This window comes from Scyliorhinus torazame, chromosome 4 (assembly GCF_047496885.1).
Source record: "Scyliorhinus torazame isolate Kashiwa2021f chromosome 4, sScyTor2.1, whole genome shotgun sequence".
NCBI lineage: Eukaryota > Metazoa > Chordata > Chondrichthyes > Carcharhiniformes > Scyliorhinidae > Scyliorhinus > Scyliorhinus torazame.
Window position 1 is genome coordinate 260093775 of NC_092710.1, and position 12616 is coordinate 260106390.

Here is a 12616-nt window from a genome sequence, read left to right on the forward strand (position 1 = left end):
CATTGGAGGAGCGTGTACGAGGCCAAAGGGACCCAAACCCATTTCCTCCATTTTTATCAGCAGCAAACAAGGCAAGAGAAAATGGTTGGTCGCTCAGGTCAGCCAGCATGGGTCACGAAGGTCAGCCGGCGTGGGTCACGAAGGTCGGCCGGCGTGGGTCGCGAAGTTCGGCCGGGTTGGGTCCTGAAGTTCGGCCGGGTTGGGTCCTGAAGGTTGGCCGGTTGGTAAAAATGGGTCCCCGGAAAAAAAGTTTGAAGAACACTGGACTATACAGTCTCCTACTGCGCTACATTCCTTTTAACTCCCCAACTCCACTTCAATAGCTTCCTGTTCCAATGGGCAGTCTGCTCATCCACACTACAGCCCTCGCTCTTGTTCACCAAGCTGCAAGAACCTCAAACTTGTTTAATTGTAAGGGCTGAAGCTCCTCCATTCCCATCTTTTTGATCCCCTTTATCTGCCTGTCTCATTATCATAAGCCACCCGCCCTCCATCCATCACTGACCAAATCAGATGATGCTAACCTAAGACGTGTGACTGTATTCTGGAACAAAGTGTCCATGCAATTTTCCCCCTCCCTGATGTGTCACAATGCAGCATGGCCTCTAGCATATCAACTCTGAGTTGAAGCTCCTCAAGCTGCTGACACTTACTACAAGGGTGGTTGTCATAGATTGCAGAGGCATCTAGGAGCTCTCACCTGCTACAGCCATGACACATCTTTATTGTGTCAATTATATTTATTTTTCTTCATTTATAGTTTCCCCTCTTTATCAAAACCACTCACCAATCTCCCAGCTTCATACTCTGCATTCCAGCAGCACTCTGTATTTATATACTTTTATGAGAAACAATGAGTCAGCTCTGCTGAGGTTCAGAAACCAGTTTAAGCTAGCTACCTAATTAACTAGTTACAGCTGCTCTTAGAGAGTTTGTACGTATCCCTGTTTAAGACTGGAAGAAACCTAACTTGCCGTTTAACTTGAAAAGTTATTTTTAGTTAATTGCGAAATGTAAAAGAATAGAAATCTTAGTCCTGGATAACATTCTATAAGACCATAAGACATAGGAGCAGAATTAGGCCACTAGGACCATCGGTTCTGCTCTGCCATTCAATCATGGCTGATATTTTCTCATCCCCATTCTCCTGCCTTCTCCCCATAACTCCTAATTAATCAAGAACCTATCTATAAAAATAATCTTTATTGCCACAAGTAGGCTTTCATTAACACTGCAATGAAGTTACTGTGAAAAACCCCTAGTTGCCACATTCCAGCGCCTGTTTGGGGACACGGAGGTCCTTCCTCTCAATCAATAGTGAAGAAAGCAGCTAAACTGTCATTCGTCAGATTTTGCTGTGTGCCAAACAGCTAGATTTTGAAAATGATTGTTTTTGAAGTGTTTTTAGGTCTCCTGGGTAAGATATGATACAAATGCACGTCACTGATGTCTGAAACAAAAAGTGTATGATTTGAAGTGATAAAAGAGAACACAAATGCCAGAAGTCAAATATACAGAAATGGACAGAATGTTCAATCAGCATTCAGGTGTGCGCTGGAATGTATTATTGTTGAACAAATGAGGCAAGTTCACTTTATTTCTCATCTCGTGCCAGGTGCCATATGCAGCAAAAAAAAAAAAAAAAAAAAAAAATTTTTTTAAATGCTGTTTCCTGGTGGTCTGCAAACCTGTATTCTATTGCAACATGCATACATTCATAATTTTAATTATTAATTGAGAGTCGCAATGACATTAAATAAAATGTTCAGTTAATTAAATGACTTAATAGGGTATACTTTACAAGGATCCCATAGGCCCTTTAATAAATCTGTCGGATGTGTCAGTCTAATATAAGAGCAAATGACAGTTGTGTCTTCTGCTAGCTCTTGGCTTGTGTGTTTCACCTTACATTTGAGGTCTGGAATTATTCCTATGAACTAGTGAATGGCTATTCAGTGGCAATATTTAAGAAAAATTGGAAATTATAAGCCAACTTGATGTTCATTATCGCCAAGTTGTTAGAAAGGATCATTGAAGTTGTGCTGCATGACTATTTGAGTAGAGCATAGGTTGATAGGAAACCCGAACATGATTTTTGGAAATAGAGGCCGCTTCTTGTTTGGACTTAAGAGCTTACAAGATTGGTGGGTGATGTAGTCCAGTTGATGTGCATTTTGATTTTCAAAACCTTGATGAGTGATGTGTAAAATGACTGTTCAGGTTATGCCCTGGAATCATCGAATGATTATAGAGGAGAAGATTATTCAGCCCATCATGTCTGTGCCAGCAACTCAGTCAATCACATTCCTCATAGGCCTGAAATTCTTTTCAGATAATTATCTAATTTCCTTTTGAAAGCCATGAATGAATCTGCCTCCACCATACACTCAGGCAATGCATTTCAGATTCCAACCACTCACTGTGTAAAAAAAGATATTCCTAATTTTTTTTGCCTCTGGTTATTTTGCCAATCACTTTAAATCATTATCCTCTGGTCATTGACCCTTCCACCAACGGGAACAATTTCTCCCAACTACCCTGTCCAGACTCAATTTTGAACACCTCTGTTAAATCCATGGGTTTGACAGTCAAATTTTGAGCTAGATTGCAAACTGGTTGCATTTGTGCAAGAGTGAAATATTTTGTAGCACTCCTTGTGAGGTGCGGTTACTATGGAGGCTTGCAGCAATAGGTCTCCATCTTTATCAATAATTTGTGCTGTAGCATCAGGAAATATAATCCTTAAATTTGCCAAAGGCACAAGCATATCCATCACACGAACCTGCCTCCCATCCATTGGCTCCATTTACACCTCCCGCTGCCTGGGGAAAGCGGGTAGCATAATCAAAGACCCCTCCCACCTGGCTTACTCACTCTTCTAACTTCTTCCATTGGGCAGGAGATACAGAAGTCTGAGCACACGCACAAACAGACTCAAAAACAGCTTCTTCCCTGCTGTTACCAGACTCCTAAACGACCCTCTTATGGACTGACCTCATTAACACTACACCCTGTATGCTTCATTCGATGCCAGTGCTTATTGTAGTTACATTGTATACCTTGTGTTGCCCTATTATGTATTTTCTTTTATTCCCTTTTCTTCCCATGTACTTAATGATCTGTTGAGCTGCTCGCAGAAAAATACTTTTCACTGTATCTCGGTGCACGTGACAATAACAAATCCAATCCAATAGGAGGAAACACCTTAGATAAAATAAACAAACTTAGGCTGATATTGGAGGAATGGGCATGTATCTGGCTGATGGCCTTTAATAAAGGCAATGGCATGCCTTTGTAATGTTTCTGCAAAATTAAGACATACTGCCAACATTTTCACAAAACCTAATAAATTTGGTTACAATAGGAATACAGGATATAAATTCAAACGGCATGTCAAAACCCATTTGAATTCAAATTAAAAAGTTGAAACAATTCAATTATTTTAAATATTTGGCTAAGTTTCATGTTTAATTTGTGACCATTTGCTGCCAATAAGGCCTACATAAGACAAGTGATATGAAACACTTCCCAATTAGCAGACTTATTTTATGACATTCGTTACCAATAGAAAGTTTTGGTTAGAAAGTTTGCAGCTGCATTTAGCCACTTTCCGTTAGTGTTGCCCTTTGCCCCAGTTTGTGAAATAGCTTTACAATGCTCTATTTCTGTGCTTTCGTCTTCAGGAAGATAATCAGGCAAATTCAAATTCTGTTCTGCTTTTGAAATACCAGTGTTTAGAGGAACCACAGCCTGTAAAACAAAATATACAATTAAATATTTACTTAACATTTAACCTGATTAGACAACGTTAGACAATATTGGGAGGGTTTAAACTAGTATGGCAGGGGGTGGGAACCGGAGCAGCAGGCCGCAAGTGTACAGACTGGGGAAGAGCTTGCGTCTAAGTCAAATGTAGCTAAGAGGGAGAGCAGGCAGAGGGAAGTCATTGATCTCAGTGGGTTTGGAGTATGTTTGCTTCAACGCAAGAAGTATAACAGGTAAGATGGATGAACTTAGAGCTTGGATTAATGTGGGGAATTATGATAATGTTGCTATTCCGGAGACATGGTTAAAGGGGGGACAGAACTGGCAGCTTAATGTTCCGGGATATTGATGGTTTTGACGAGACAGAGGGAGTAGCCGAAAGGGTGAGGGAGTTGCATTACTGGTTAGCGAACATATCATAGCTGTGATGAGGAAGGATATCTTGGAGGGATCCTGCAGTGGGGCATTATGGATACAGCTCGCAAATAAGAAGGGTGCAATCACAATGTTGACGTTGTACCATAAGCCGCCTAACAGCGAGATACAGAGGGACAGATATGTAGTCAGATTCTGGAAAGATGTGAAAATAGCAGGGTTGTTGTGGTGGGTGATTTTGATTTCTCCCATATTGACTGGGACTCCCTTAGTGCCAGAGGTTCAGATGGAGAGCAATTTGTTAGGTGTGTCCAAGAGGGTTTTTTGAAACCGTATGTTGATAGTCCAGCCAGAGAGGGGGGCCTTACTGGACCTAGTATTGGGGAATTAGCCTGGCCAGGTGACCAAAGTTTCAGTCGGGGAACATTTTGAGAATAGTGATCATAATTCCGTAGCTTTTCGAATACTCATGGATAAGGACAAGAGTGGTCCTTGAGTGAGGGTGCTAAATTGAGGGAAGGCTAGTTACAACATAATTCGGCAAGAGCTGTAGAATGTGGATTGGGAGCAGCTGTTTGAGGGTAAATTCACATTTGATATGTGGAGTCTGTTAGAGACCAGATGATTAGAGGACAGGACAGGCATGTCCCTGCAAAAATAAAGGACAGAAATGGCAGGATTAGAGAACCATGGATGACAGGGGAAATTGTGAGACTTGTCAAAAAGAGAAAGGAAGCATACATAAGGTCGAGGCAACTAAAAGCATTTGAAGAATATAGGGAAAGTAGGAACAAACTCAAATGGGGGTTAGGAGGGCTAAAAGAGGCCATGAAATGTCATTGAGAAAATCCCAAGGCCTTTTATACATATATAAGGCGCAAGAGGGTAGATAGGGAAAGTGTAGGCCCACTTCAGGACAAAGGAGGGAAGTAATGCGTGATCAGATGAAGTGGGCGAGCTCCTTAATGACTACTATGCATCGGTATACACCAAGGAGAAGGACATGACAGATGTTGAGGCTAGGAATGAGGTTAGTTCCATGGGTTGGATGGGATATATCCCAGGTTACTGTGGGAGGCAAGAGAGGAAATAGCTGGGGCTTTAACAGATATCTTTGCATTATCTTTGACCACAGTCGAGCTCCAGAGGGCTGGAGAATAGCTGATGTTGTCCCTTTGTTTATGAAAGGAAGCAGGGATAATTCAGGTAATTATACGCCGGTGAGCCTGACGTCAGTGGTGGGGAAGCTGTTGGAGAAGATACTGAGGGACAGGATTTATTCACATTTGGAAGTGAATGGACTTTGGCAACATAGTTTTGTGCGGGGAAGGTCATGTCTTACCAACTTGATAGAGTTTTTTGAGGATGTGACAAAATTAATTGATGAGGGAAAGGCTGTGGATGTCATCTACATGTAAGACATTTGACAAGGTCCCTCATGGCAGACTGGTACAAAAGTAAAGTCGCATGAGTCAGGTGTGCTAGCTAGATGGATAAAGAACTTGTTTGGCAATAGGGGACAAAGAGTAACAGTGGAAGGGAATTTGTTTAGATCTGTAACTAGTGGTGTTCCACAGGGATCAGTGCTGGGACCACTGTTGATTGTAATATATATAAATGATCTGTAGAAAAATGTAGATGGTCAGATTAGCAAGTTTGCAGATGACACTTAAGATATGTGGAGTTGGCACGAGTACTCGCACACCTTAAGAAACTTAAGGCAGATGTGGTTATGTTACAAGAGACGCACTTGAAACTTTAAGCTATGAGGAGCGATTGAATAAACTCGGTTTGTTCTCACTGGAACGAAGGAGGTTGAGGGGCGACCTGATAGAGGTATACAAAATTATGAGGGGCATAGACAGAGTGGATAGTCAGAGGCTTTTCCCCAGGGTAGAGGGGTCAATTACTAGGGGGCATAGGTTTAAGGTGAGAGGGGCAAAGTTTAGAGTAGATGTACGAGGCAAGTTTTTTACGCAGAGGGTAGTGGGTGCCTGGAACTCACTACCGGAGGAGGTAGTGGAGGCAGGGACGATAGGGACATTTAAGGGGCATCTTGACAAATATATGAATAGGATGGGAATAGAAGGATACGGACCCAGGAAGTGTAGAAGATTGTAGTTTAGTCGGGCAGTATGGTCGGCACGGGCTTGGAGGGCCGAAGGGCCTGTTCCTGTGCTGTACATTTCTTTGTTCTTTGTTCTTTGTTCTTTTGTTATAGACCAGGTTAGACTGCGCAAAGGATGGGTGGGGCAGGTGTTTCATTCGGGGCTGGATGCGAAAAACAGGGGGGTGGCTATACTAGTGGGGAAGCGGGTTATGTTTGAGGCAAAGACCATAGTGGCGGATAGCGGGGGCAGATACGTGATGGTGAGTGGCAAATTACAGGGGGAGGCGGTGGTCTTGGTAAACGTATATGCCCCAAACTGGGATGATGCCAATTTTATGAGGCGCATGCTAGGACGCATCCCGGACCTAGAGGTGGGAAAGTTGGTAATAGGGGGAGATTTTAATAAGGTGCTGGAGCCAGGGCTGGACAGGTCGAGATCCCGGACTGGAAGGAGGCCGGCTGCAGCCAAGGTGCTTAAAGATTTTATGGAGCAGATGGGAGGAGTAGACCCGTGGAGATTTAGCAGACCTAGGAGTAAGGAGTTTTCGTTTTTCTCCTATGTCCACAAAGCTTATTCGCGAATAGACTTTTTTGTTTTGGGAAGGGTGTTGATCCCGAAGGTGAGGGGGACGGAGTATACGGCTATAGCCATTTCGGATCATGCTCCACATTGGGTAGACTTGGAGATAGGGGAGGAAACAGAAGGGCGTCCACCCTGGAGAATGGACATGGGACTAATGGCAGATGAAGGAGTGTGTCTAAGGGTGAGGGGGTGCATTGAAAAATACTTGGAACTCAATGATAACGGGGAGGTCCAGGTGGGAGTGGTCTGGGAGGCGCTGAAGGCAGTGGTTAGAGGGGAGCTGATATCAATAAGGGCACATAAAGGAAAGCAGGAGAGTAGGGAACGGGAGCGGTTGCTGCAAGAACTTCTGAGGGTGGACAGGCAATATGCGGAGGCACCGGAGGGACTGTACAGGGAAAGGCAAAGGCTACACGTAGAATTTGACTTGCTGACAACGGGTACTGCAGAAGCACAGTGGAGGAAGGCACAGGGTGTACAGTATGAGTATGGGGAGAAGGCGAGCAGGTTGCTGGCCCATCAATTGAGGAAAAGGGGAGCAGCGAGGGAAATAGGGGGAGTGAGGGATGAGGAAGGAGAGATAGAGCGGGGAGCGGAGAGAGTGAATGGAGTGTTCAAGGCATTCTATAAAAGATTATACGAAGCTCGGCCCCCGGATGGGAAGGAGAGAATGATGTGCTTCCTGGACCGGCTGGAATTTCCTAAGGTGGAGGAGCAGGAGAGGGTGGGACTGGGAGCACAGATCGAGATAGAGGAAGTAGTGAAAGGAATTAGGAGTATGCAGGCGGGGAAGGCACCGGGACCGGATGGATTTCCAGTCGAATTTTATAGGAAATATGTGGACTTGCTTGCCCCGATACTGATGAGAACCTTTAATGAGGCGAAGGAAAGGGGACAGCTGCCCCCGACTATGTCGGAGGCAACGATATCGCTTCTCCTAAAGAAGGAAAACGACCCGCTGCAATGCGGGTCCTATAGACCTATTTCCCTCCTAAATGTAGACGCTAAGATTCTGGCCAAGGTAACGGCAATGAGGATAGAGGATTGTGTCCCGGGGGTAGTCCATGAGGACCAAACTGGGTTTGTGAAGGGGAGACAGCTGAATACGAATATACGGAGGCTGCTAGGGGTAATGATGATGCCCCCACCAGAGGGGGAAGCGGAGATAGTGGTGGCGATGGATGCCGAGAAAGCATTTGATAGAGTGGAGTGGGATTATTTGTGGGAGGTGTTGAGGAGATTTGGCTTTGGAGATGAGTATATTAGATGGGTACAGCTGCTGTATAGGGCCCCGATGGCGAGCGTGGTCACGAATGGACGGGGGTCTGCGTATTTTCGGCTCCATAGAGGGACGAGGCAGGGATGTCCTCTGTCCCCGTTACTGTTTGCACTGCCGATTGAGCCCCTGGCAATAGCATTGAGGGGTTCCAGGAAGTGGAGGGGAGTACTCAGGGGAGGAGAGGAACACCGGGTATCTCTTTACGCGGACGATTTATTGGTGTATGTGGCGGACCCGGTGGAGGGGATGCCAGAGATAATGCGGATACTTGGGGAGTTTGGAGAATTTTCAGGATATAAGCTGAACATGGGGAAAAGTGAGCTGTTTGTGGTGCATCCAGGGGAGCAGAGCAGAGAAATAGAGGACTTACCGCTGAGGAAGGTAACAAGGGACTTTCGCTACTTGGGGATCCAGATAGCCAAGAATTGGGGTACATTGCATAAGTTAAACTTAACGCGGTTGGTGGAACAGATGGAGGAGGACTTCAAGAGATGGGACATGGTATCCCTGTCATTGGCAGGGAGGGTACAAGCGGTTAAAATGGTGGTCCTCCCGAGATTCCTCTTTGTGTTTCAGTGCCTCCCGGTGGTGATCACGAAGGCTTTTTTCAAAAGGATTGAGAAGAGTATCATGAGTTTTGTGTGGGCCGGGAAGACCCCGAGAGTGAGGAAGGGATTTTTGCAGCGTAGTAGGGATAGGGGGGGGGCTGGCGCTACCGAGCCTGAGTGAGTACTACTGGGCCGCCAACATCTCAATGGTATGTAAGTGGATGGGAGACGAGGAGGGAGCGGCGTGGAAGAGATTGGAGAAGGCGTCCTGTAGGGGGACTTGCCTACAAGCCATGGTGACGGCGCCGTTGCCGTTCTCACCGAAGAAATACACCACAAGCCCGATGGTGGTGGCTACTCTGAAAATTTGGGGGCAATGGAGACGGCATAGGGGAAAGACGGGAGCCTCGGTGTGGTCCCCGATAAGAAATAATCATAGGTTTGCTCCGGGGAGAGTGGATGGGGGATTTGGAACATGGCAAAGAGCAGGAGTAACACAATTGAGAGATCTGTTTGTAGATGGGACGTTTGCAAGTCTGGGAGCGCTGACCGAAAAATATGGGTTGCCCCAAGGGAATGCATTCCGGTATATGCAACTGAGGGCTTTTGCGAGGCAACAGGTGAGGGAATTCCCGCAGCTCCCGACGCAGGAGGTGCAGGACAGAGTGATCTCAAAGACATGGGTGGGGGACGGTAAGGTATCAGACATATATAGGGAAATGAGGGACGAGGGGGAGATTATGGTAGATGAGCTGAAAGGGAAATGGGAAGAAGAGCTGGGGGAGGAGATTGAGGAGGGGCTGTGGGCTGATGCCCTAAGTAGGGTAAACTCATCGTCCTCGTGTGCCAGGCTAAGCCTGATACAATTTAAGGTGTTACACAGGGCGCATATGACTGGAGCACGGCTCAGTAAATTTTTTGGAGTAGAGGATAGGTGTGCGAGATGCTCGAGAAGCCCAGCGAATCACATCCACATGTTCTGGTCATGTCCGGCACTACAGGGGTTTTGGGTGGGGGTGACAAAGGTGCTTTCGAAGGTGGTGGGGGTCCAGGTCGAACCAAGCTGGGGGTTGGCTATATTCGGGGTTGCAGAAGAGCCGGGAGTGCAGGAGGCGAAAGAGGCTGATGTTTTGGCCTTTGCGTCCCTAGTAGCCCGGTGCAGGATACTGTTGATGTGGAAGGAAGCCAAGCCCCCGGGTGTGGAGACCTGGATAACTGACATGGCAGGTTTTATAAAGCTGGAACGGATTAAGTTTGTCCTAAGGGGATCGGCTCAAGGGTTCACCAGGCGGTGGCAACCGTTCGTCGAATACCTCACAGAAAGATAGAGGGAATAGAAAAGAAGAAGACAGCAGCAGCAACCCAGGGGGGGGGGGGGAGGAACCAGAGGGATTCTCAGGGATGTTAATATATAAGTATATAAGTATAATATGTATAGGCTGTTGTTATAGATAATTGTATATTGGACTGTTAAAACATATTTTTGGAGAATATTTATCTGGGACAAGGCTGTTGCTATTTAGTTTTGTTTTTGTTTATATATTATTTATTTCTTGTTTATAAAACTGGCCATTGTTATTTATGTTGTGGTATTACTGTGTAAAGGATACACAAAGTACTGTGATGGTTGGCCAAAAATTTTCAATAAAATATTTTTTTAAAAAAAGATATGTGGAGTTGCAGATAATGAAGGCAAAGGCAAGCGCATCCGCCCTCCTCCCCATGAATAGATCTGGCTGGTCTGATATCCCGAAGACCGCCACTTTCGGGCATGGCTCCACCCTCATCCCCACCACTTTGGACATTATCTTAAAGAAGGCTGTCCAGTATCCATCAAGTCTGGGGCAAGACCAGAACATGAGGCGTGGTTAGCCGGGCCTCCTTGGCACCGCTCACATCTGTCCTCCACCTCTGGGAGGAACCTACTCATTCGAGTTCTTGTTAAGTGGGCTCTATGTACCACTTTCAGTTGCGTCAGGCTGAGTCTTACGCATGTGCATTCTTTGTTCTATTAAGTTTTAGTACTCTATAGGCCTATGTATTACCGGCAAATGATCAGTGATGTAATTTTCATTAAGCGTCACTGACTTACCCATCTCGTCTGGTCTTCCATATTCAGTTAATTTTAGATAAGGAGGACAGTTGCATAAAACTCAAGTGTAGAAGCTGATATTTGGTGCTGATGACTTTCCTTCCACTGTAAGTAGCATCTCCTCAAGCACATGCAGCAGTTAGTGGTGTGGCATACAAATATCTTGAAAGGTAACCCAAGACAACATTTTTTTCTAAATACATAATAATCTTACCTCTTCTCCATTCTCGCTTTTCACAACTTGATGAGCTTGTAGTATTTTTGTAGCTGCAATAGCTGAAGCGAGGGACTAACATTCAATAAAAACAATAGAAAAAGTTCAGTTCAGCTGTGAAGAAATAACTTCAGCTTCATTTGGGAGTTTTGTATGAAAACGATTTGCTTGAAATGTAACAAAACCAAACTGTTCACAAGGACATTTAATCAAACACAATGGCCCAAAACATCTGATCAGAGCCCCTTTGTCTGGCATTGATCAGACAGAAAACTGTCCACCTATCAGCATATGTTGAAAAGGCTCCAACTTCTGATCCACAATGCAGAACACCTGAATGTAGGAATCCTTGTACAGCCCAAAGTGACTCCATACAGAAGCACAATGCCCCTTTTTACAGTATTAGCTACTATGACGGAAGTTTAAATGTTCAGTGTGAACGTTAGTGAATGGGTGAGATAATTGGGCAGGGTAGAAGGTGGATGAGGTGGTCAGGGGCTAGTCAGATCAAGTCATGAGTTCGGGTGGAGTTGGATGGGGGGCATCAATTGTAACAAATCTAACATTTCCTGACCAACTATCCAGGTAAGTAAGTTGAAATTGTTCAAAGTCTTTGACTCTAACTTAGAGTTGAAGGCCTTTTTGGATAGTTCTAGGGACCATCGTTCAGACACCCTGGGCAATTCCCATGGAGTCAGTGCACCGGGACACTCTGAAGGGTGCTGAAGCACATTTTGATAGATTTTATTCCAAACACAATCAGTAACATACACATAGAGCAGTCCAATAACAATGCCACCAACCCCCCCCCCCCCCTCCCCCACAACTGATGACAAATAGATCTTCAAGAGAAAGCCTCCACCATACATAAAACCCCTCTTCTGACTCCCTGAGAGTGAACTTGGTTTTCTCCAGTCTTAGAAATTCATACAAATCCCCCAACTGAGACCCCCGGTGGGGTTCCAACCTCAATTCAGGAAGATTCGTCGCTGAGCAATCAGAGAGGCAAAGGCCTCACATCGGCCACCCACCCCTCCAACAGCACTGGCAAATCTGACACCCCAAAAATCGCCAACAAAGGCCACGCTGACATCGCCACCCCCCCCCCCCCCCGCCCCACACACACAATCTGACAGGCTCTTGAAATCCGCTGCGCAGAATGCCCCAACTTTGTGCACCCCCAGAATGTATTTGAGAGATGTGGTTCGCCTCCCCCTCCCACATCTCTCACATACATCCTCCACCTCTGGGAAATACCCACTCATATGGGCCCTTGCCATATAAGCCCTATGCATCAACTTGAAATGTATAAAGCTCATCCAAGCACAAGATGAGGTTGAATTGATCCGGTGCATAATTTCACTCTAGGCCACCCACCCAAGCTCAATCCCCATTTCCGCTTTATTCCCTCCACTGACACTTTCTAAGCCTCCACATATCCCCAATATTCCCAATCCGCTCCTATACCAGCTCATTCAGAGATACCAACTTATCTAACATGGTACATTTTAGCATTCGGAGCCAGAGCAGGGAAAGGGAGAGTTGGTGTGGGGCGAGGGAGGCTGGGTGGGGCAAGAGCAATGCTAGGGGATCCAGAGAAAGTGCGGGTTGGACGAGAGTGGGGGCCGGGCAAGAATGGGAACTGGAGTG

General features: G+C 45.6%; 1 protein-coding gene across 3 annotated transcripts in view; it reads right to left on the reverse strand.

Annotated features, from left to right (window-relative positions):
* Positions 1 to 3235: 3235 nt before the first annotated feature.
* armc1l (armadillo repeat containing 1, like) overlaps positions 3236 to 12616 on the reverse strand; it is a 123740-nt gene continuing 114359 nt past the window's right edge. For all 3 annotated transcript variants that reach the window (XM_072499689.1, XM_072499688.1, XM_072499687.1), the window contains 2 exons: positions 10967 to 11041; positions 3236 to 3750 (listed from right to left, as the gene is read on the reverse strand). In XM_072499689.1, coding sequence (XP_072355790.1) covers positions 3559 to 3750; positions 10967 to 11041 — 267 coding nt within the window. In that variant the 3' untranslated portion in view covers positions 3236 to 3558. The remainder of the gene's footprint in view (positions 3751 to 10966; positions 11042 to 12616) is intronic.